The 25,314-nt window shown below is 42.8% G+C and overlaps 3 protein-coding genes and 1 pseudogene across 6 annotated transcripts; 3 read left to right on the top strand and 1 right to left on the bottom strand.

Annotated features, from left to right (window-relative positions):
• Positions 1 to 7,750: 7,750 nt before the first annotated feature.
• Positions 7,751 to 12,847, top strand: LOC119555512 (annotated as a pseudogene).
• A 948-nt stretch (positions 12,848 to 13,795) lies between these two features.
• On the top strand, positions 13,796 to 20,319 carry LOC119555183. The gene is made up of 4 exons (XM_037866435.1): positions 13,796 to 17,730; positions 17,804 to 18,590; positions 18,653 to 20,092; positions 20,150 to 20,319. The coding sequence occupies exons 1-3, from the start codon at positions 13,831 to 13,833 to the stop codon at positions 20,053 to 20,055; spliced, it is 6,090 nt and encodes a 2,029-aa protein (XP_037722363.1). The 5' UTR covers positions 13,796 to 13,830; the 3' UTR covers positions 20,056 to 20,092; positions 20,150 to 20,319.
• Positions 20,320 to 20,984: 665 nt separating this feature from the next.
• LOC119555184 (TOX high mobility group box family member 4) lies at positions 20,985 to 22,877 on the bottom strand. Of its 2 annotated transcripts, none has more exons than XM_037866437.1 (2): positions 22,697 to 22,877; positions 20,985 to 22,119 (listed from the first exon to the last, which is right to left on the bottom strand). In XM_037866437.1, the coding sequence occupies exons 1-2, from the start codon at positions 22,778 to 22,780 to the stop codon at positions 21,421 to 21,423; spliced, it is 783 nt and encodes a 260-aa protein (XP_037722365.1). In that variant the 5' UTR covers positions 22,781 to 22,877; the 3' UTR covers positions 20,985 to 21,420. The 2 variants fall into 2 exon arrangements, with proteins under 2 accessions (XP_037722365.1, XP_037722364.1); XM_037866436.1 differs by lacking the exon at positions 22,697 to 22,877 and adding an exon at positions 22,192 to 22,449.
• A 418-nt stretch (positions 22,878 to 23,295) lies between these two features.
• Positions 23,296 to 25,304, top strand: LOC119552626 (muscle M-line assembly protein unc-89). 3 transcript variants are annotated; one of them, XM_037862297.1, is made up of 4 exons: positions 23,296 to 23,621; positions 23,677 to 23,913; positions 24,014 to 25,166; positions 25,238 to 25,304. In XM_037862297.1, exons 1-4 carry the CDS (start codon positions 23,403 to 23,405, stop codon positions 25,285 to 25,287), a joined length of 1,659 nt encoding a protein of 552 aa, XP_037718225.1. In that variant the 5' UTR covers positions 23,296 to 23,402; the 3' UTR covers positions 25,288 to 25,304. The 3 variants fall into 3 exon arrangements, with proteins under 3 accessions (XP_037718225.1, XP_037718226.1, XP_037718224.1); XM_037862298.1 differs by having other exon boundaries at positions 23,677 to 23,779; positions 23,843 to 23,913; positions 24,014 to 25,256; XM_037862296.1 differs by having other exon boundaries at positions 24,014 to 25,256.
• Positions 25,305 to 25,314: the final 10 nt, after the last annotated feature.

The following is a 25,314-nucleotide window of genomic DNA, read 5'->3' on the forward strand; positions in this document are numbered from 1 at the left end:
TATAATTAATTATAATATTGTGCTTACAATTGCGACGACTTTCGTTTGTAAATTGATGAAAAGTCGGCATGGAAATTATTTGCTGGCATATCAAATACAGCATTTTGCGCAATTAAAATAAGTGTAGTGGCATTTTTTACGTTTTCGTTTTTTTGCCTTACCTTTGCGCAATAAAAGTTTATTAACATTTTGCACATTTGCCTAGCAACAACAATAATAATAATAATAATGGTATAGTATACAACGGTAGACGACCGCAAAAGTTGGTTAAGTTAGCTGTTGGGTTTACGTACGTAACGGTACTTGAGCATGTTCAGTGTTGAATAATGATGGCAAAAAAAATAAGAAAAAATATGTAAAAGCCATAGATTAACAAATGAGCAGACGCCGGTTTTTTTTTTCTTCTTTTTCTCATATGCAAATCTTTAGTCGGCCACGCCCACTGTCAGTTGCAATTTGCTCAAAGGCAAATTACGTGTCTTGGTTTCCTCGTCTGCTGGCCATATTCTCTCTGGCCATAAAATCATAAATTAAAGCCAAAGAAAAGTAAAATTGTGGAAACTAGTAATGAGCGACTTATCAGATATGTTGCATTTGAGTAACTTTTTTGTAAACAGCAACCAAAGCCCAACTTTAAGCCCAAACAATGGAAAATTTACAATATGGAAAGTTGGTGCGGGGAGTTGTGCTACTCCCTGGCCTAATCTCTTCTCCCCACTTTGCTTCTATCTCGGAATTTTTCTTTTTTATGTTGAGTGAGAGCGTTGGCCGGGGCCTATCAATGTGCTAAAAGCACTCAGACACAGTGCACTGTGAGAAATAAATGGGTTATTTGAAATTCTTTAGTGAAATTGTGATGAAAACAGGGTTAAAAGATTATTAACTATTATTATTATTAAACTAATCTATATTTCCTAGAGTAAAATCGAGAAATTCTAATGCTAACTGACATTTAACATTAAATGTTAACATGAATAAATAAAAAAAATTTCTTAATTTCATGAGTTGATAATTTATATTTAGTATATTTACTGTCATTGTATAAGCAAGATTAAGAAGTTTGATATTTGTGCTAAATATAGTCGGACTGCAACAAGTCGAAGCAAAAGACTGTAAAGACAACAAGATGCGTAACGTTCTTAGAAGTAAATGTTGGACCAAGACCATGATCAAGGTGTCTAAAAGTTTGCAGTTGAATAATATGTTATTTCTAAAGGAGTCCTCATATTTTAATACAGCATAGTTTCAGACATTATTATTGGTAAATTCAAACCCCTGAGTAAAACAAAGGTTTTCCCCCAGTGCGCTCTCGAAAAGCAAACGGCAGCAGATACAGATTCAGATAGAGCAGAATGGTTTCTGTATAACAATAGCTATTCAGCGTTTGGATCCGCTGGCGCTGTCTAACTGCCACTGCGCTCTAATAATTATTTATAATAATTACTTTTTTTGTGGCCCGCTGTTTTGGACATTAGCAGATCTTTTCGGCGGCCGTCTCTCCATCTCTATCTCTATTTCTATCGGGTTTAATTAATCTGGCGCTGCCAAAAAGTGTTTCTCTGCCGATCGAAATCGACTGTTGACCTTGGCGATTTGGTTGGCTTTTATAGTGGCTATATTTTGACAGACAATTGCCTGCCAACGCATTCACTTGCACTGACCGAGACGTGCATTTCGATCGTAAATTATATGCTCGAGGCACTTTCCTACTATCGCACTACCCCAAATATATATTTTTTGGCACGCACATGCAGCAGACACCCCAGAAAATGGAACCCCCTCTTGGAAGTCGAAAGGAAAAGGCAATAATACCGACATTAAATGCACCAACACACATCGCATTTGTCGTCGATCCTGACATTAAACATTTTTGCAGCAGACAATGTCAGAAATGATGGCCGGTCGCAAAAATTGCAAGCGGCAGCAAAAGAAATTTAAGTTTTGCATTTTACCGAAATGGAAACACACTCTCTTGAGAAATGATATCATATTAAATGTTATCATATTAATCAAAACGAGTTTGTACTCAATGATCCAAATGTTTTTTATAGTATTGTATTGTAAACGATTACCAAAAAAAAGAATAAAACGATCATTGATTTTTTTTAAAAGATAAGATAAGATACTTTTGGGACTCATACAATTACTTATTTTACTTTACTTAAAGGAAATGTTTAATCTGATAATATCATTTTCGACATAAAATATTTTTAGGGATACTTATAGAAACTTTTACAAATTGATATATGTATATTACTAGTAATTTCTTGGGATATATACCTGTGTTTACAATTTTAAAGATCTACAAACCTTGTAAGTTTATAAAAAATTAAAGCAGAAGCTTTGCATACAGAATGGAAATCTTGTGTTTATTGAATTTGCATCTATGATAGAAATGTAAATCCCATTTTAAATCTCTTTTTCGTTTGAAGAGATGTGTCAATTTGCATTGCAATCAAATCGCATTATGGATTCAGTATTCCCTGCTCATAAAAGAGAATATCTTATACGAAAAAGCGGCACCAGCTTGCACTTTTGTGCATCCTCTGTTTTTTTTTCGTTTTTGGGGGGCTGTGCATGAGCATATGGCTGTGTGAATATAGTGTCTTTTTTGCTTTGTCGCCTCGAGGTCATAAATATTTCGTTTTCGTTTTGAAAATAAAAATTTACTTCTGCAAAATAAACTTTTTGTCAGACTCTTTGTTCGTGGAATTTTGTTGTGCTTATTTCTTTTTTGGCCGGGCCGAAATTTGCATATCAACAGAGAGTGAGTTTCGTTTCTTCTTCGTGTTTAATGGGCCCAAAGACAGTGCGCGACATGTGCTTAGGCACACAAAGGGTTAAGGATGTATTTGAACTCTTCACTTGCGTAACTCACCTTTTTTTGTGGCCATTTGCAATGTTAATGAGCAATTGCGGCCAGAATGGAGAGCACGTTCCAAAAACGCTGCTCTTTCTGTTGGCCAAGTTGCGTGGAATTGCCATTAAATTTTGATTAATGCTTACAACAGGGGCGGCGGATTGCTTTGTTAATTTCGCTGCCAGATATTGTGGCTGTTCTTTCTGGTTTCCTGATATTTTGTGTAATCAACGTGCATTGAACTTTCGCACATCCATCGCCTTGTGTTTTGTTTATATCTCGACGGGCCTACGAAATTGAGGCAGGTCGCTCTTTTACGGCCAAATTAGCCTTTCATATCAGGTGGAAGTACAAACGAAATTTACCCACACGCAGAAATCAGTTTCACCTATGTATCGAACAAATCTTATGGTTTCAATCAGTTATGACCATAGTAAGTTACTATTTTGTGAAAAAATAACATATACCCTATTAAAATAATATTTCTTGGTCATAATAATATATTTTTTATAATATTATAATAAAGAACTATTATAATGATCATGAAATACTGTCTTAAGGTTACAAACTATTATATCTTATTAAAAAACCATCATCAGGTTAATATTTCAAAGTGACATGAAATTATACCGTGTAAAGTTTCTTTCAAGTAAAATTAGCATATGTTTATACAATATATAGCTTATGGAAATTTCTTATCCTAACAAAATGTTTACTTAACTGGCATTTGTTAAACAGATATTTGATATGTTGTGTTTGGGCATACCACCTAGTATATCAACATACACACGTTTGTAAAATTTGATACCCGTATGTCAAGTAATATACCATATTTTCAAGTTAAATTTCTCAAACTTCACGCCCATTTTATTTTTGTACCTTGTACCCCTATGTACTCAATTGGTTTGTATGTCATATTAACGATTTATGTTATGCGAACTTTGTTTTAAACAAATTGATTGTTTACAAAACACTTGCTAAAACGCCATGCGATATGTTTTTCGCATTTGCTATTTTCTCAGATTAAAGCCGACAGATGTTTACTTTTCATATCTTGTAATTTAATACTTGGGATTAGGTCTTCTTGAAATGCAAATTTTAAGCTTGTTTATTTAGCTGTTCATTGTTGATTGTGAAGTTTTGAAATAATTTGATATTTATAAGTAAAGTAATAAAATTAATATTAAAATTAAAAAACTTCATTAAATAAAGTTTATTTATAAATACGTAAATTAATAAAATAGTAAACACATCTTATTAAACAGTAATTTACCAATCCTTAAAAATATTGTACAAATGAAAAGGTTACTTTGTGTTTGTTTTAATAATACAAAAATCTTTATGAAGAATAAAATTATGTAACTGGTTATTAAGGTGTATTAAAAAGTTACGTATTTAAGTTCAACATTCGACAATAAATAAATAATAAAAATATATATTATATGCAAATGCAAATAAAAAGAAATATGGTATAAATTCTAATTAAATTTTTTTCGGTGCATTAGCGGCTTTTTGTTTACTATTTGTCTTTAGACACAGCCAGTGCTTTATTTTGCGCACATATATTAAAAAAAAAATACATACGAATTTGCATAAAGTTTCACACGCCGGCAAATACGCCCCCCCCTCCCCCATTTCTCTCTCCCACAAAAACACTCTCACTCACTTGCAGCAGCCCCACTCTCTTTCTCCGCTTCCACACGCTCACTCAAATATTGCACTTGGCAGCCACTCTTTTCCGCCACTCTCGCTCTGTCCCCCTCGCACCCACTGGATGGAGCTCTTCGAGAGAGGGAGAGAGAGCGGGCGACCCCACTCTCGCTCTCTCCTCTGGGGGCCTGCTGCTCGCGCACTCAGAATGGATTTTTGGCTCAGTGTGTTTTTGGCCGAGCTCGCGAGCGTTACTCGGAAATATTGTTTAAATGTTCGATTTTTATAACATTTATTCGACGCGTCATTGCCGCGCGCGTTGCCATAGAACAAAATAGACCGTAAATTAGGGTTTTCAAAAGTTCGAACACCTCTTTCGGCCGCTCTCTCCCATTCCGTTGTATCGCCATTCAACGAATTTCGAGACACGGCGGCGAGCACATTTGATTAGCAGCTATCAAAATTGTATTTTTTGCGGTCCGACGTGTCGGCACTTAATCAGCAATTCATTTCGCTGTCTCCAATAATTGGGCAAAATCTCAAGGCCCCAAGCGAAAACCTCCGTTTGTCACTCTATCGAAGGTGGTGATCATATAAAAAGTAGTGAAAATAAAAGCAAATCCCAAAACAGTGCCAATGAATGTGTGACAAACGTGTATGCAAATATATTCTGTAAGTTTCCTAAGCGTGGGCATATAGCCTATAAAATACCATCAATACCCGTGTGAACACATTCCAATTGAATCGCATAAATTTTATTATAATACTATAACAAAACGCTCTCAATTATAGTATAGTAATTATAGTATCGATTTACAAAACCTACCAATATAAATAACAAATCTTGGAATGTTTTAAGAAATTAGAAAATTTTGAAATCCCTATTTAGTTTGCTTTTATAGAATGGCTTTTTATATTTTTAAAACAATATAAAAACCTGTAGAAATAAACAACACAAAAATGCATAAAACGTGTGGTTCCTAAAAAATAACTATTTATTTGGATAATAAATGCTCGACACACCTTAAATTTCGTAAAAAATCTATCCTCAAAGATAAGACTATAAAGCTTTAAAATATTTTTATAAGTTCTGATATTTAAAAGTACGATTACTACGGTCCACATTCACATTCCCCACATACAGATGTACATCGCACAGCTGTGCTTAATGTTTTCACAGTTGGCTTGGCTTTAGCTTTGGTTTTACCCTCAGTTTTAGCTCTGGCCCGACTTGGGCTCGTTTTTGTTTGAGATCTGTGTTGACTGGTCTCGATTTTTTGGTCTCGTCTCATTTGATTTCAAGGGCTCCACATTTTGACGCCTGATTGAGTTACAACCGGCGCCCCACCGTTGGTAAATCAATATCTAGAGCCCGTTTTGCTGTACAATAGGTAAATGCCAATTACAGGGGAACGTGTTTAAAATGAACTTGTAAAATAAGCTTTTGATATGGCAGTCATGAAGATTGGATAGGGTTTTCAGTGGACTTAAGGCTATAATGTTTAATAAAGGTTCTAATAATAAATAATCATAAAAGGGTACTACATCTTTTCAGAAAGATATATCTTTCATATATATATATACATATAATATAATTATAGATTCAGCATGGCACTTTGATCTGTAATTTTATATTTTTATTGATTAAAAAATCGTATAACTGGAGGATGCACTGTACCATTGACTACTGCTTTTGATCCCATCATAATGGTACAACGTCCTCCCCTTTGCACTCTGCGTGATCTAAAGTTATGAATTTTCATGCCAAAATGTTCGTATCAAAGATAAGGTTCGTCTGATTAAACAACATATAATTTAGTAAGGTTTCACCTAAGGATACTTTACTGTACCCATTGAATAGTACCATAATATTACACGGTCGGCCTCTTTGCTCTCTGCGTGATCTTTAATTATAAATTAAGCGCAACTGCGTGGAAGGCTCCCACAATTAGCGTATGGAAATCATTTGCATGTCGTCGGGCATGGGGACTCATACTCATATTCACATTCCCATCGTCTCATTTCACTTCCTTCTCATTTCAAAGGTCAAACTCAAGTCAATGCCAGGCCGAGTCTGCTAATTAACGTTGCACTGGCGAGGCGCCACTAAAAGTACACTGTAATTGCACTTTATTTGTGTGTTTTTAATGACTGTTCGTTCGGCTAAAGACATCAAAACACATCAACGAAAATCAAGAAATCGGCGGCAACTTCAGCTCAACGCTGTGATGCTAATTTAAATTTTGATTTATTATCACGTTCGCCTGCAGTCTTTTTTCGAAGTCAGGGTCACTTCCCCTTTGTTATTCCTCCTACAAGTACCAAACTCCACTCCCTTCGGTAAGTTTGGGTTTGCTTTTCTGGCGCCTGATAGAAATCAGTAGTAATGGCGTGCAGTGTCCTTCAAAACGACCCAAACAGTGGGGGGTGCACTTGGAAAAACAGTGTTGAATAGTGCCATAAGAAGCTAACATCGGTTAGAATAGAAGTTTCGGGTAAGAAGTGTTGAAGATTCCGGGACTCACTATAAAAAACATCTCCCAAAAAGATTTCTTTAAAGAAAATGTAAAACACAATCATTATAATACAATTACCATATATTTGGAAGTCATTTTGTTAGTTTTACCCTAAAATCTCCAATGTTCCACTATTTAAGGTAAGGCTTAAGCTTTTTCATATTAAGTTTCAAACATTTGATATATTTTTTGTGTAATTCCTAGATCAATAATGATTTTCCCTTATTTTCCAATGTTTGTTTTGTGTATTTTTCCCGTGCATTGTGGGCCGAGGAGGTTGGCTTTTAAATCAGTGCCATTACTGACCTCGCAACCGCTTTTCATAGCTCTCGCCTTTTGGCCCGGCTAAGTGCAGTAAGTCGTTGGTCGGGTTGAATGTTGAGTGTTGAATGATGGTGGACTGAAGACCCACATGCAGTGGTTTACAGTGGTTTTTCAGTAGCCAACGTGGAGCCACCCAAGCACCCACAAAATACCACCTACCAACTACCAACTAGAGACCATCCATAAAACATTCGTGGTCAGTAGACAACGCCTCAATTCGGTTTGTTGGTTTCTGGGCCGCAGACGAAAGTGAATTCTATATACTTAGTGGTTTTCCCTTCTGGTTTCCACTCGCACGCAAGGTTTAAATTGTGTTTCTATTTTATTTTCCGCTCATCAAACGCTACTCATCCGCTGGTTTGAAAATGGAAAAATAAAACCGGCAAACGATTGTCCATGCATGGCGCACATAATTGGCCCAAACGGCAAATCGACAACGCATTGTTTTCGTTTTTGAGGCTAGAGATGTTGGCGTGACGAGTGGTAATCCTTTCGAGGCAAACACCTTGGGGTTTATGGAACTTTCGCGCAAGGTCTTTACACAGTTATGGTGTGCCGCGTGTAATGGTCCTTTAGTTACTTTCGATTAAAGGTTCTATCACTCTTTATGCTCGAGTAAATTTAGCACTAAAGTTTATTCTTTTTTGATTGTTCGTATATCATCAACAAAAGTTGAATCTCTTGGTTGTATTGATTTTCCATTAATGTTAGATTATATCAAGCTTATAGACTTTTGAGCTTAATTATCTATTCGTAACTGTATGAAGTATGTATAATCGATATCATACCCATGTATAAATTGTTACCAACTAATATATTATAATATAAACTGTATATTAATGGTTTTTGCAATTATTTATGTGGTTCTATCGATGGGAAATTATTTATGTCACCAACTTTTATCAAAATAAAAGCTTATTTTAGCATGATTTGAAAACAACCTAAAATTTGTATGCCACTGAAAATGTGCTAACAAATTAATGATTGATATTAAACCTCCTTTTCATCCAGTATTCCGTTACAAATTAATGTTCCAGCTTTATCTTAGCTTTACCGGGTATTTAGTTACCGATTAATGTTCGCAGCTGGTCTTCAATTTTGATTTTTGATTGCGATATTATGCAAACTTCGTAAAAATCCAAGCTCTGCCTCCCATCTCTAAAAGATACGTATATGCCTGCAGGCTCATCATTTGGCGAACAATTTGCTCAGCAATTTGTGAGTGCTCGGATACTCGTCGTTATTATATTGGCTTTCATATGGCCGATAGCTCCATCGATTTGCAAATCATCGCGCGATCGTCGAACCCCTCCACTCGAGACCCGCCCAACAAAACGCTTTTGCCTCCTATAAATACAGGCCATTATGATTATTATTCCTTTCATTTTATTTTTTCTGTTTCGCTTTATTATTTTCTATACATGTTTCTCTATCAAAGCGTTTGCTGGCAACAATGTATTCCCCTTTATGAACTTATCGTTTGTCACTTGGCTCTATCTATCTTTGGTATCTCCTCCATCAGATCCACTCGAGTGGTGGCGACTGGTTTCGGGTGGTTGGGTGTATGGATGTTTGGATGTCGGTGGTCGGGAATAAATAGAGTTAAAGCCACTAGTGCCATTAAAATTCACAGCACACATCCCAAAGCTCTATGTCGCTTTGTTTGCAATAAATAAACTGAAAACAAAACAACGTAGAAAAGAATATTTTATTGGGGAAATAATAAAAGGGAAATAAGTTTTGGTTCTATAAAGTAATGGCAGCTAGTCTTTTGTCTGGTCTTCTGTTTTATAGAAAATGATTTGAAAGGACCAAACTGACCTATAAATGTGTTTACAAAATATTAAAGATTAAACAAGCCACTAGTAAACAAATAATTTTAATTTCGGAAATGATTATAAAGAATATTATAATAAAGAAAGTTATTCTCTTAATTAGTTAAAGCTATAGTTTTAGTGATTTAATAAATAAAAAAAAACAGAATTGCTTATTTTAGAGATCATTCTTGCTTGGGTAACAAGTATGATCTCTTTTCTCCTCCCTATAAATACCCTCAAACGCCTCACCTTCCCAACTTTCGCTTGTTAAAACGTATCCCAAAGCTCTCCCCACATGTTCTTAGCCTCGGGTGCCAATTATATCGTATATCTTTGACAGTCTTCTCGTGTTTTGACTCTAAACTCCAGAAATGCAGAGATCTGCTGCCCACACGTCCTTATGGGCCGCATTGTTTGGCTTTCGTTGGTTTATTTTTTCAATTTCCTATGTATACTATGCCATGCAAAGCGAACATAAACAAGTAGACCCCCTCTCTTGTACAACCCATAAATTTACATGATCATATATTGGCTTTTGGCGTTGGCTTGGGGTCGTCATCAAACTTGTCGTCATCGTCAACTTGTTACGCCCATATTTGGCAACAGATTCAAATCAGCCAGCAGCGACCGTCTCTCGATCATTTTATTTTATTTTACTTTGCTTTATTAACTTTATCGACAGTTTAAATCTTGTTTGGACTTGGTCCGTCTGTCTAGTGGCTGGTGGCGTTGTTCTAAGCCTTCGGCACCGAGTATTACTCATTCCCGACCTTTGTTTGGTGTCTGCCTGCGATAAATGGGTTTTATATGAAAATCGTATATAGAAATGTGAGTATTCTACGGTGTTAAGTAATGCCAGGTTCATTGAGCACGATGTGGGCGGTTCTCGATAATTTACAATGGGATGGCATAGTTATTTACGGATACCTTGGGTATCGCATCTCCATAAACACATGCCATATACGATAGTTCCTATATTTAGATTTTCCTTGAAAATATCACTGATTTCCACCTAAAGAGGTTCTATTTATGATCTTGTTAATAGTTTAATTTGTATTAACTACTGCAACTCAATAAAACCATTCCTTATACCATTGACTTTAATAGATGATCGTAAAGAAAATAGTTGATAGATTTCCGCAATAAAAGCTATGACTTAAAAGTCATGCATCAATGGCAATGGTTTTATGCTTAAAGTATACCTATTAGCCATTTAATTACATGAATTTCGTGTGGAATATTAAGTAAGCCAACATTGGCTTTATATGGGGTGGTATCCATGGATCGAGGGGTCTATAATGCAGCCACCTGAGAAAAGCTGGGAAATAAATGAAGTTATACCTGAGCACAGAACGTGCAATTATCGAGTTACAAGTGAATTTGTTTTTATTTTTTCCGTTTTCCCTCTGCTGATTATGGAGGTTGTGTTCGTGAATACCGCAGAGTGAGCCATAAATTACATAATTGTAGTACGTTTATCTGGTGGACACTGCAACTGCACCCGATATCTGCAATCTGTGGCCTTTGTCTTCGACTCAGAAGGTTGATGAACTTCAATTTCAACAGGCTGCTGCTTAGGAAATCCCCAAGATACGATATCGATCGATATTCGCCAGCTGATTGATTTACTATATGGTTCGCAAACCAAGTCTCTTTGTTTGCTTCCCGGACAGACGGACTTGCACACGATTTGCATGATCAACCACTTGATAGAGTATGGAGCTTATTAATTTTCATGTTCAACGATTTGTTGTGCTGCTGGATTGTGTCTTTGTATGCAAATTTCATACTATAGATAGAATATAATATATGCCGGCTGCTCGTGCCTAAGAGATTTTCCTTGTTTACAATAAAATTATTCTTTCCACTTTGCAAAAGTGTCAGTAAGGAGCTTATGTAAGTAAATTGTAAAATATTTAATTGGAATTTCAAATTAAACAGCTTATGTAGGTAAATTGTAAAATATTTAATTGGAATTCCAAGTTATACATATAGATTTCTGCAAACTGCTGAAGAATTCGCGGAATCTTTAGTTAGGCGCCTGTAAGCTACAGGAAAATGCTCAAGAATTCGCCAATTTTTAAAAATACTTTATCCAGTAATAAACCTTTTCAGACTCAACATTTTAAGATCGATTCGCTTTTAGAATATTTTCCCATGCCTCAAGTATGTACGCCTTTGCCAAGGTGTCAACTGAAGCGTGTGTTTTATTTTTAACAAATAAAGTTTACCTTTCTGTCAACTCTCGGTAAACTGTGCAAATATTGGCTGGGCAAACAATTTTTAATATACTTATTGTTTACGCGTAAGTTCGCTGAAATGCCCAAGGCGTTTTCCCAAACTGTGCAAACAGCGAAAGCCTTCTGAGGTTTGCGATTTCTGAGTTTCGAGTTGGCTAATTCATTCCGCTGCCCTCAACATATTCTCATTATTATTTCCCTGTATTGAATTTCAAACGCAGCGCCATCGCCTTTGCATGCACTTGCTTCCGAGATAACAAATTGGAATGGAAATTGAAATTCAATATGTTTGGAAACTGAAAAAGGAAGCAACTGAGGCGAGGGTCAAGCTTTTGTTGCTGTGGCCTGCGGTTTGTGGGTGGTTTTGATGGGTGGTTGGCATATATAAGCCATAATATATCCAATGGGGTAATGCTGGGAGCTTCTAACTGCCTTTGTGCACCTGATTTTGCTAATGATTCCGGTGGGTGCGACGTTTTGACGTCATCCTCATTTGCATTTAAACGCACATATATTGTTTAATTTTATTTGGTTTTGGTTCATTCCGAAGTCACAGACAAGATACAATAGCTTTAAACTTGATATTGAATTGCTGTAGATAAGATAATAATTTAGGGATTTAGCTGAATATTGTTTACAATAAAATACATTTTTTAAATGTTAAACTAATTAATCCCATTGATAAATAGAACAAAGATTGTTTTTAGGCATACCAAGTTTTTCATAAAATAAGATTAATTAATTAATTATTAGAACTAAATGATTTTTAAGAATAAAAGAAAAATATAAACTATATATTTACATTTTTGTAGTAATGACTACTAACAAGTATGTTTATTTTAATAGATACTTATGCCCAAAATCTTTATAAAGATGAGGATATACAGATGTCAATCAATAACTTTACAAAATTATCTTATTGTTGTATTTTTATCTACTAATACTTAAAATCAAACTGTAATAATGTAATAAATTTAATATTATTTTATCAATAATCCATAATATTCCGTTTAGAATTGCTGCAGTCTGTTCTTGGCATTGCAGAAAATTGATATTAATCAGAAATTTAAAACTGAGTTATTCATTTCCTGTTTGGATGCGTCAACGCATTGCTTAATGAGACTTAAGTTTTAAATAATTGCCAACACGAAAATGATAAAAACAGTTTAATGCATTTAAAAACTGCTTGCAATAAAGTTAAGCAAATGTAATCATTTTTGTGTGCTGTGTATTTACTTGCTTATATATACATATATGTATGTACTTGTGGTTCCGTGTGAAGTAATTCATGTTTTTCTCTCTTATTTTTTGCAGTTTAATTGTGCAACAACAAGAACAGCAAAAACAACAATAGCAGTAGCAGCGGAGTCTCAACAATTGGCACAATTGGCGATAAATCAGCAGAAGAAGAAGAAGTAGGAGAAGCAGTGTGAACTTTTAGCAGACGCAGCGGAAAACAACACAAACAAACGAAAAAAAATAATAATAGCGGTGCATGTAAAAAGGGAAAACGAATAAATCTACGAACAACGAACTGCAAGCGAGAGCGAGACAGCAATAGCCGTCTCATTAGCATTTCCAACGCGGGGGAGTAAAAGTGCACTTCTTTCCAACGACAGTGAAAGAGAGAGGAGCAAGCAGTTGGAGTTGGATTTTAAGAGATAAAGGAATAGTTTACGTTTTAAATCCAAAAGAAAGGGTTTCAAATAATTGGAGTGACTTGACTTGACTAAAACAAGAAACCAATGACACTTTCAACTGAAGATTAGAAATGTCGGATCTAAAAATGAATAAATAATTTCAAATGAAGCAGTAGTTACAAAGATAAATTTGAATTTAAGAGAAAAAGGAGTAATTGGAATGTGAGCAAGCAGTGTATCCTTAAGAGAAAAGGAGTAACTGGAATAAAAACAAGCAGTGAAATTGGATCTTAAGAGAAAAGAAGTTACTGGAAATTAAGAGAAAAAGAAGTAACTGGAAGCTAAGAGAAAAGGATTCCTAATATATTAAAAGAGAAAGAAAGCAGTGCAAGAAGTCGAAATCGAAATATAGACGACGGATATCTCGAGTATCGATTTCGCTATTTTCTTTTGCTATTTTTCGCTATTTTAGTTGGCAACCGTTGACAGTTGGCAGCTGCAGCGGGAGGCGCGCGGGGGCGGGGCCATCAGCATGTGGCCCTAGACAAAAGCAACAACCATAAAAAGCAAAAAACCAAAAAACAGAGGGAAAACCAAAAGGAGAGGAGTTGGAGAACCACTTGGCATTCAGGCAGCGAAGCATAACCAGGCGGTTGGGTTAAGACCGGAAAAGCGTCGATGAGTTGAGTGCCCCTCACTACCACTCCACTCCAATCTCCATTCTCCACCCTCTTACCCCCTTAACAAAACAAAAAAAAAAACCCCTCCGAAATCCGTCCCGCAATGGATGCATCGCCCCTGTCGCCGGAACAGGCTCCCATCTTGGCCACCGGAAGGTCATTGGACCAGCAGGTGGACGCCAGTTCGCCCAACCACTCGAACTACTCGAATCTCACCAACAGCAGCAGCAGCGGGAGCAGTGCCAGCAGTCCCTCGGCCTGCTCCTCCTCGTCTTCCTCATCCTCGGCGCCCCAGTACAGTGCAGATATCCGTGCGGCTGCACTGCATCCACAGCAGCATCCCCAGCAGCAGAGAGGATCTGCCTCGGGATCCCGCTCAGGATCGGGTTCGGCTAAAACCTGTGAGCTTGACGTGGGCGAGGAACGAGATACCTTCTCGCCGATCTCCAGTCCGGATTGCAACGGTGCGGCCGCCGTGGATGTCCTGCCCTCCTCCAGTGGCTCTGTGGACAACAAGATCTACGAGGGAGGCAGCAAGGTGAAGCCACCTTCTAAGGAGGAGAAGCAGCGACAGAACGAGGAGATTGTCTGCATGGAGACCTCGACGGTGTCCACGGAAACTGGCTCCTGGGAGTCCATGTATCCCGCAGCGAACGTTGCTCCGTCAGAGGAACCCGAGGAAACAGAGGAAACCCCTTCGGTTTTCAAGGGCATCAGTGCCAGCTCCTTGCTGCGGGATCTGGAGAAGCGGGATCAGCCGTTGTCCACCTCGGGAACGAGTGCCTGCTTCATAGACGCCTCTTCGCTGAGGGATGAGGATGAGGTGCTGTCCTTTCCCAGCCTAGATGGTCACGCTCAGGAGGAGGAAGTTGGTCAGGAGGTAAACGGCGGAGAAGAAGAGGAGGAGGCCGAACCCTCGCCCACACAGCAGCTGGAGCAGTTTCACAAGTCCTTTGCCCGGTGCAAAGGTGTGAGATCAATGCAACAGCAGCAGGAGCAGCAAGATCTCCCGGATGAGCCCGAGGTGGAGGTGGATCGACCTGCTGCCATGTCGGTGCCCTACAGCTTCCAGCACAATGCCCAGCACTTTAGTGTGCATCCCCTGGGCAGCAGTCCCAAGTTCAGCCACCACCAACAGCAGCAGCATCATCATCCCGATCTCAGCTACACCACGGACTACTCCTCCAGCAGTCCGGCTCCGAGTTTGGTGTGGTCAGAGCAGGGCAGGACTCACCAACAGGGTGGGGGAGCCTCCTCCTCCACGCCCCACAACTCGATGGTGCACATTGAACCCGCGTCGGCGGGCAGCAACAACTCCTCCATTCACAGGGATTACACGCTATCCTCCTCACTCTCGCATCACCGGGACTCGGGTGCCTACTGCAGTGATGCCACGGATTCGCCGCTTCCACTGCCGCGCACTCCAAAGAGAAGCTCCAAGTTCGATGAGGCCAATCCTATTGTTTCGGGCGGAGCATCTATCGAGGATTTCCGGGAGAAACAGTGCGAGAGTCCCAGCATCAAGAGACGCACAGACACCTGCCCGATTGTCTCGGGGGGTTTCGTGTCCCTGGACTTTGCGCCCACTCGCCCGCTGGCGGATGAGGATGACGAGGAGGACCTCAACGAAGATGCAGAGATAGCCGGCGTGGAGATGCGAGTCAAGTCAGGACTGCTGCAGAGGAAGCCCGTGGCGGGCATCGCCTCCTGGGTGGTGGACATGAGTGACTGCCGGCCGGAGAGGAGGAGGAGCACCAGCAGTACCACTTCCAGCTTCCGCGAGCGCTCTGATTCGAACAGTTCGCACAAGAGCGGGTGTGGTTTCTATGTTTCATTGGATGACATGGACAGGAAGCCGCCCCAGGAGCAGACAAAGCCCACTGCTGCTCCAGTGGCTCCTCCATCGCAGCTAAGCAAATCATACACGGCACCCAAGTCAGCTGGATTCTTTGTAGATCTTTCCCAGAGCGGTAAGGATGAAGAGCCGGCGCCCAAGGATCAGGAGTTGGCTGAGGCCAAGGAGGAAGCCAAGCCGGAACCCAAAAATATATTCTCTATGTTCATTGATTTTGGGGAGCAAAAGACCCCACGTTCAAATGGCCGAAAGGAACCTTTGAGTCTGGCCCAGAGGCTGTCCAGCTCTCTGAGTTCCTCGGCTTCAAGAAGAGGAGTAGGCGACACCGAGGTGATGAAATCCAGCGCCAGTTCCACGGAGACCCTGATGGCCAAAAGCGTGAACCAAAAGGATATGTCAGCGGGATCTGGGGAGAGTAAGTCCCTGGATTACAGATGCAATTTAGAGCCTCCTTTAACGGTGGCTGCACTACGTCGTCTTTCGCAGCAGCATCGCCAGCAGAGCGATCCCGCCAAGCGTCACAGCTGGGGCAGCAATGGCCAGCCGGAGCAGGCATCCGGATCGGGAGTGGGAACGGTGGGCAACGATTGCAAGCGTTCCATCAGCCTGACTGCCAATGGGGCCACGGATTCGGCGGGAGCGGGTCTAATGAGCATCATTGACAAGCTGCCCATAATATCCAAGGCCTCCTCGCTCTCCATCGATAGTTCTGTCTCGCCCTACGACGACTTCAGTGGCTCCAATCCTGGCCTGAGCAGCTGTTCGGAGGAGGAGCAGCAGGGTCTGGCCCAGGGAAGGATCAAGAAGAGGCGAAGGGATGCTCAGTTGAATGAGACCTATGACAAATCCAGCTTGGCCTCGGTCACGGAGGGCATCCTCTCCAAGGACTTGTCGCCCGCTTCCAATACCGATACGGATGATCTCACCTTCCAGCAGGACGAACAGCTGGCCAAGGAGCAGGCGGAACTGATTGCTGCAGTGCCCCTGCAGCTGAGCACCAGTTCCAACCGAACTAGCAGCGTAATGGAGACCATCATCGAGGCCAAGGAGACGGCCTCACCGAAGAAACAGGTTACCTTGAACAATGGACACACCATGGAATCCCTACACGCCACCATTGAAAAGCAAAAGCAACTGCTGGAGACGGTCAACGAGCACGGGGAACAGACGACGCAGCAGCCCTCCCAAATCCCCTCGAGCTTCGTTAAGCTCTCCGACATGGATAAGCCTGTGAAGCACGATCTGCAGTCACCGGATTCGATGAGCAAGAGCGTGGGCAACAACCACAGGAGCTCCCAGCTGGGTCAGCGACTGTACAGGGACGAGAACCGGGCGCGTCCGCACTCCTGGGCCATGACCCGATCCACGGGAAATACTCTGCAGAACTTCACCAACTCGGTGGACAACATAAGAAGTCTGTCCCGGCTGTTTCCCAACTTCTCCAAGGAGTTCTCCAACTCGCTGCCCAATGGGATGACCCTGGAGCAGGTTCAGAGCCAGCAGGTGGACTATATCCAAACGGATCTCAGTGCGGACTCTAGTCTGGCCTCCAGCTTCAGCAGATCGGGCATGGATGAATCCTCGCTGAGCTGCAGGCAGCCCAGACGATTGGGTGAGGATTTGCTCAAGATGTTCCTGCAGGAGATTGCCACCGACATGCTGGTGGAGGTGCACGGTCGTCGCATCCGCGCCCACAAGTGCATCCTGCGCTCGCGCTGTCAGTACTTTGCTGCCATGCTGGCGGGTCATGGGTCACAGAGTGTGGTCTCCCTGCAGGGCTACTCCTACGCAGCCGTGCATTTTGCTCTCTGTCACATCTATTCGGGTGCCTCGCATCCACCGGATGGCATTAGTCTGATGGAACTGGCCGCTCTGGCGGATCTGCTGGGACTGGAGGGTCTGAAGGAGGTCACCTCGCATGCTCTGAAGACGAACTACTGCCACAACTTCCATAAGCCGTGCTCTGGATGCACCGATGGCATCCTGCAGGTGCTGCCCGTGGCCCTGAACCATGCGCTGGATGATCTGTACAGGAAGTGCCTGCGCTGGACGTGCCGCCACTACCTGAAGGTGTGGCCCACCAGGCAGTTTGCTCAGTTGCCCCCGGATATACTGGGCCGATGTCGCCAGCAGATTGTGGCTTATTTGGTGGGTATTTGTGAGGGGTTCTTTATTGTATCAATTTGCTAACCTTTTTTTTTTTACTTTTGATCCTCTCTAGACCTCGGAGACGGTGCTGGACACGGTGCTCGACTGCGACCACCTGTTGGCGCAACTGTCTGCCTATCGCTGGGGCCACGTCTGCGAGCAGCTGGTGCGCGAGATCCTGGAGGCAGCCTACGCCTATGTGGGAGATCACTTTGCCAGTTTGATTGCCAGCGATTCCTTCCTTTCGCTGGGCCACGACCGCAGCAGGCACATCCCGCGCCTGGAGACGCTGCTCTTGCACACGGCTGCTGAACTGACGCCGGAGCAGGCCTGTCGCAGCTACCAGCGGGTAACCCGATTGAACACCGTGCTGCAGGCAAAGGTCATCCATATGCCGGCCAGCCTGGGCCAATCGGAGCTAGCTAGGGAGCTGCAGGGTCTGCAGGAGGAGCAATTGGACTGGCAGCCGGAGTACATTCGACTGGTGGGAGCCCTCGTCTATGCCGTCGAGCAGTGCCTCATACGGCAGTGCTCACGGGCCATGCGCGTCACCGCCTGGCAACGCATGGATCTGGAGCTGCGCAAGAAGATTCAAACGCTGGCCCGTCTCACCGAACCGCTGGATATGAAGCGCCAGAATGGCAAGCCGGTGAGCAAGGCCTTCTCCTTTGGCGGCAGCACACGCAGCCAGGATCTCGTGCAGATCAAGTTGGCCATCCAGGCGCAGACAAAGCGAGCCCATGCCCAGGAGACCCTGTTGTACAAGGCCACCCAGACGCAGGACGCCACTGGTGGAGTGGGTCATGTGCAGACAGCCGAGAGGGGAGTCCAGGCCAATCATGAGTCCCGGGAGGGAGGCAGTAAGTTATGCATTTCCAGTACCTTGCACTCAATCTTTAACCACGTTTTTTTTATTCCTCAGGCAAACTGCTCAAGAGCAACTCCCGTGCATACGTTCCACATCGTGCCAGCTCCCAGGTGGCTTCGGAGCGCAACAGCTTGAATCTCCATCGACGCACACAGTCGGAAGCTCCGCCGGTGACACACAAGAAACCGGCTGCAGCAGCACAGGCTGCTTTCTCAGTGGAACCCAAGACTGCCCAAGGAAAGCCTGCCGCGGTGACGGCCAAACTGGGCGAAGTGCGTCCTCGCTACCTGGAACCACGCAAGCCACGGGCTGCGGCTCCATCCGCCACAAACGGCCATGGTGGTGGACCCGTGCGCAGTGCCACTAGCTCGAGCATCCCCGCCAATGTAGGCAGGAAGGCGCCGGCCAAAAACCTGCACATCTCTTCCAGCGACAGCTCACGGAACTCGAGTCCGGCGGCGCGCAGAGTGCAGAATGGCACGCGGCTGGGCAACAAGTCGAGCAATCTGTCCATGGACAGCCTGGCATCGCCGGCTCGTAGGGCTAAGAGCAGCTCTCGCGGACCACAGGACCGATACTCCTCCGACCAGAACTCGCTGGCGGAGAGCATGAAGAGCTCTGTGATCACAAACAAAACGATCTCACACGAGTCGCTCTCGGGCAGCTCGAAACTGGCCAGAATCCAGCAGCTTAACGGCCATGGCAAAGGAACTTCACCCGGAAAGGTCAAGGCAACGCAGCGGGGCTCCACTGTGGGCAACAAGTCGACGCGCCAACTGAAGCAACAGCACAATGCGATGGCCTCCAACGGATCCAGTCCCAGTTCGGTGCACACAACCAAGTCGGCAGCCAGTCGCCTGTCTTCCGTGAGCAGCACACTTTCCACGCGGGAGCTGTTTAAGCAGCGCTCCATTTCAGTGCCAGCAGGTGGGACAGATGGAGCGCCAAATAAGGGACGCCACAGCTTCCTTTCGGCCAAATCCCGAGAGATTCTGGCCAAGCGGGCGGAGAAGAACAAGCTGCAGCAGCAGCAACAACAGCAGCAGAAGCAAACCGAAGCTCCGGTCGAGGAGCGTGGATCGGTCCAACTGCGTTCCTCCGCCGGCCCCCTGCGCTCCTCCTCACATTCCGCGGTGTCCAGCATGCTGCAGCAGCACAATCTGCGCAACAGCCTGCCCTCCAGCATTCCCACCCGACGCCCCAACACGCTGCATCTGAAGAAAACCACTGCGTTGACCAATGGAGTGGGTGGCCCCACTAAAACGGCCACCAATGGCCTGTCGAATGGAAGCTACAAGTCGGCCCAGGCGGTCAAACAGAAGCTGGACCTGCTCATCGATGCCCAGCTGGAGAGTGGGCTGCCCAGGGAGCGTGTGGAGTCCAAACTAGAGCGATCCAGCACCTTTTGCAAGGACAGCGCCGATCTGGACATAAGCGAATTGCAGATTGTGGAGTAAACAAGTGAAGAAGCAGGAGCAGCAGCATCAACATGCGGTGGGTATATCGATGGAGCAACCATGAGTAACCATGTCTAATCACTCATCTTTACAGGTCGTATCAAATACGGCCCTCGAGCGTATGCCAACCCGAATCCAGAACCGTACACGTCCCATAAGGCAACACTAGTCAATAATCTAGCATGCAGCTGCCGTTGCAGTTGGCGCATGAAACCATTATACAATAACGATAATAACGAGATGATGTTACTACCAGCAGACAACTAGCGCGATAATTAAATACGTTACATACCGGACAGCCGAGACCCAAACAAAGGAAACAAGTTATTGCCGTTTAACGTAACCCACTCCGAGTTAAAAATTATATTAGCCTAGCGAAGGATTGTGTGCAAAGCGGATAGGCCTGAAAAAAAAAAAAAACTGAAAATGAAAACAAGTATTTGGTGATATTATTTAGAGTGCGCTTTATGTTTACGTTAAATGCTAAGAGACAAGTGCTTATAACCCAAACTCCCTACTCAAAGTACGATCCAGCGGATGCTCTACTATATGCTTTATGCGCTTTGCAGCCTGCATTTAAGGTCTTTTTCTCAATCTCTCTATCCCGCTTTATTGTCAAAGCCCGCCCAATATAATCTGATATATATATTATATATGCAAGTCTGTATATATACGAGAAGGGATTGAAAAACCATCTCTAGAATATTTTAAGCTTGATCTTTTTTATACTGTTGTTTATTTAACTCGTACTCTTAACAATGGCGCATTACTTCAGCAAGGCAACCGAGGAAACGTCTTTAACATATTATTTTAAAAAATTAATTTATACATTTTAATTATTTGGTAAATGTAGAACGAGCGAAAGTGAATTTTTGTAAGCAACGGCATTGATATATTGATATGAAGTGCAAGAGAAATAAATGTGTGTATTTATTAAAAGTTACCATATAAGAGTGGACTTTTATTTGTGTTGGTCTGGGGAGTTCAAACAAAAGGTCAAAAAAGATTATGAATTAAAAAGGATATCAAAAAACAATATAAATTTATTAAATGCAATTGCTAAATGACATTTCACAATAAAATGATCTAAGGTCTCATACCAAATACTTTCTAACGTTAGTGTTTGTATTCTGATTTATTGCTAGTACTATGATTTATTTACTACAATTAAAGTATCATACAAAGCGTGTATCGCATTCATTCAGACTCCACACAGATGCTAATTACAACCGAAACTGGGACTACAGTATCGCTTACTGCTTACTCAGTCGTATATTCCTGGGTAATATACGGGCAGTACAGCGTGTAAATGAGGGCTAAAATCTAGACTAAGCTTAAGTGGGCGGTGGCGTTGCCACACAAAGGCTAGGACTTCATGGTGAGCACCCAGTCATTGAACACATTCCGGCAGTGGATGACCACGCACTCGTTGCTGCAGTACTCGTCCTCCCAGTCCGGATTGATGATGGCCGGCTTGTTGCACTGCTCCCGGGTGCACTTCTGCACGGTGGCCGCCTCAGTGAGGAGTTGTATTTGCTCCGGTGCAGGCTGCGCTGCCTCCTCGACAGCATCCACTTTGGGTGTGTCCAGGGGCGGCGGCGGCTCAACGACCGACTGTGGGGGAGCCACAGCTGGTGTTGCTGTTTCCAGCTCCGACGTGGCCTCCGATTCGGACAGCTGGTGACGATAGTCCCTCATTAGACGCACATAGTCACGCTTCTCCTGCTCATGCCGCAAACTGTAGACGGTCTTTTGCGTCTCGTCCAGGGACTCCCACATGGTCTGCACGATCACCTGCATCTTCTCCAGCGAGCAGGCGGGATTCTGCTGCTTGATGGCCGTCACAGTGTCGCGGAAGAACAGGGCGAAGGGCGCCAGCGGTTTGGGTGGTGCCTGTGGTTGGAGCTGCTGCTGCTGTTGCTCCTGCTCTGGCTGAGCCACTAGGCTCGGACCACCAACTATTCCACCTCCTAATCCTCCTCCTCCGCTGCCATATGTATCGCAATCCTCCTCGTCATCGTCATCGTTCAACATGGATTGATCCAGGCTAAGCATTCTCCGCGACTGCAAAAAAGAGAGACAAAGGGCACACGGTTATTTCGATGATTTATTGCTCGAATCCCAGCGTGAGCTCACTAGAAACTTCTTCATCCCAATCACAGAGTGAGCAACTAAACTACAATGTACAAACCGCTCACCCAAGCCCAGTTCAGTTGGGTGCGGGAGGGGGGAAAGGGGTGGGCCTGGGTGAGGGGGTGGTGTGTGTGCGTGTTGGCGTGTGTGTAGCCAGCGCTGCTGATTGTGCGACTGTGTGTGCGTGCTGTTTGCTGATAAGAAGCTGACGCGGCGATAACCCATGGCTGGAGGAGGGGGTATGGGAGACATGGCTGGGGGGAGCTCCTCCAGCTGGTCGCCAGCACACAATAACAACAACTACAACAGCGAATTGAGTGAGCCCGATTCCGATCTCTCTTGCTCATTATAAAACCATTACGGCCATCGATGCGCGGCAATTAAGGCGGGCGGTCGGCTGTGGGCTATGTTGTATGTCGCCATTCCAAAGCGTGGTACAGACAGTCCAGTTGGTGGCTCTGCTCCTCCGGATTGGGATTGGTTTTGGTTTTGGGACTCCTCCACTTACTGCTTGGCTGGGGCTCGGACTATCCGACGGTGTGTCGTTCAGCTCGAACACGTCGCCGAACGAGGGCGTGTGGAACTGATTCATGGCGACCGTGCCTCCTGCAATTCTTATCCCAGGCTTATTTACAAAAAAAATTAAACAATTTCAGGCGTTTTTATTATCGTCTGGGTTTAGTGTGACCGCAGGCGGGTATGGGCTAAATGTTAGCCAAGGGCGCTTTCCAACACTGTTTTGGTTCAGCCACTGGAACCAGTTCGAAATAGGTGCTCACAATTAAACATTTTGTTTATTTGTTTATTGCTAAAAGTTGTTAAATATTTGAGCTTACATTTTTTAACTTAAATATTTTGTTATGGTAGTGCATACAAGCTGCAGTTGCTGGCAGCTTTGTGTTTATTTTAATAAAAGACAAACATTTTTTAAGTTATTGTTATTTCTTGAAAATACATTGCTTTAAACTGCATGATTTTTTTTCGTTTTAAAATTTAAAATTTTCACTCACTTATTTATTGTTTTTTACAAACCAATGAAAGTATAAAAATGTTTGTTCCGGTTCAGTACCGGTTCCGCTTTTGAAGTACAGTTGTAATCAAACTTTTAGTAGGTCACTATGTGCAAAACTCATAGCTTTTATAAATTTTAGTTCAAATGCATACAATTTAGCATAAAATTTGTTGTTTTTAGCCATAAAGCGAAAAATTGACATATGAGAAGGTCAAAAATGGCATGGAGCAACAACGTTCGCTTGTTTTTAAAGCTCTCGACGCAGCGTTGTCAGTTCTTGAGTGTGGGCTCCAAATCCGAGGCACCCGGAGGTCAGAAACCAGGAATCTTCGAGTCCGACATCCTGGCGAGTACTTCCAACGCCCGGCACATGGAGTGCCTGTTCGCCAAATGGATCAGGGACAAAAACTCGATTCATGGAGTAGGTCAAGTGAGATATCTATGGTCAAACACTTTCTTATCTGTGATATCCCCAGACCTGGCAGCATTTCTTCAAGGAGTTGGTAAAGGAACAAGTAGACACCGCAATGACCACTCCTAAGCTATACCATCCCAGGCCCAACGATCCCAATCTTAGTGGTAAAACTGATTTGTATGAAAATCTTGCAAGACACATTCACGCTTCTTCGCTTTCCAATCAAGAAATGAGCTTTCAGGAAAAGGCCAAGTATAGTACCAGCAATGTCGGATCCATGGATAACCGTTCAGATAAGGAAATTACTTTTATACCTTTCTTATAGGATACTTTAAAATAAAAATATTTTTTCTATTTAACTATTAAAATCTAATAAAATATGTATAATGTAATTGCAGGTGAATTTTTCAGTGCCTGTGACGAGCCCAACAATCTCCCCACCGGTACTGAAGGATCCGTCAAGCACTGCGAAATCGGACTTGAATACTTGTGTGGTTCGTCCTCAAAAAGAGGACATGGAAGTTCTTTCACTTTCAACGGAAATCAGGACATCTGGAATATACGACCATACGAAAATTGGCAGAAAAATTCCCTGCTTCGTTTTAACGGCAAAGGGAGTGGCAGATCCGTTTTCCAAAAATATGACTAGGAGAATGTCCCAGAAGAAGCCACCAAAAGAACCTGTACAATCATCATTAACGGCGGAAAGATCAAAAAGATCCAAAAATCGTCGCAACAAATTTCAAAAGAGATACAGTTCCTTTGAAACATTTCTAAAATATTGGAAGCAAGCTTCCAAAAGGGAAAAGTTTAGGCGGCATAATGGCCCAGTAATGGTTGTAAAAAAACGCTCAATTGGTAATTCCAAGCCAAATAATACCATGTGCTTCAAAAGCTATTACGAAAAGAGGCCTAACCAAAGAAAAGAAAAGGTGCCCGAAACCATAAGTAAACAGGAAATTAAAGTGCCTTCAAAACCCAAAGAGGATAAGCCAAAGGACCAGCCAGAACTAGATCCTATGAAATGTAATAAAACTCCATTAAATGCTTCCCAAGTAGAGGATAAGGATAAAGATGTGAAAGCTAGGGATAACGCTTCAAAGACCATTGAAACAGCCAAAAAGTCAACAATGGTTTCTGAGGAGAGCAGAAACACACGTATTCCAAAAAACAAAAGTGATACATATGAGACCCTTGAAGATCTAATCGAAGATATCGATGACAACACCTTAAATGAGGATTCAATTCAACCTGAAAAAGCCAAATTCGTAGAAAGTGCTTCTAAAAAGATGCCTGTAGAATACAAAACATCTCTACGGGTTTTTAGACCAAAGGAAAATGTTAAACCGAAAGCTGTTGACCAAAGTTTAGATGTCAAGCAAAAACCAGCTTTAAAGTCGAAAAAACCAGCCTCAAATAAACCGATACCTGAAACATTTAGACCTTTGAGGGTTTTCAATGCCGATCAGAAAGTCATCCCTAAAGATGAAGATAAGTCGTGGATATATTGGGATGAGTTAACAGTGAAAAGTCTGCGAAAACCAACTCCAGGTAAGGAGATAAGCACCTCGAAACCAACAAGTTCAAAGAACTCCAAGGACCTTAAATAAATGATCTCCAAGATAGCAAAGCTAAAGAATCCAAGAGGAATGATGAGGGCTTTGGCCAGTAACCTTAACACTGAAACTGGCCGATCGGA

The sequence above is a fragment of the Drosophila subpulchrella genome, chromosome 3L (assembly GCF_014743375.2).
Source record: "Drosophila subpulchrella strain 33 F10 #4 breed RU33 chromosome 3L, RU_Dsub_v1.1 Primary Assembly, whole genome shotgun sequence".
NCBI lineage: Eukaryota > Metazoa > Arthropoda > Insecta > Diptera > Drosophilidae > Drosophila > Drosophila subpulchrella.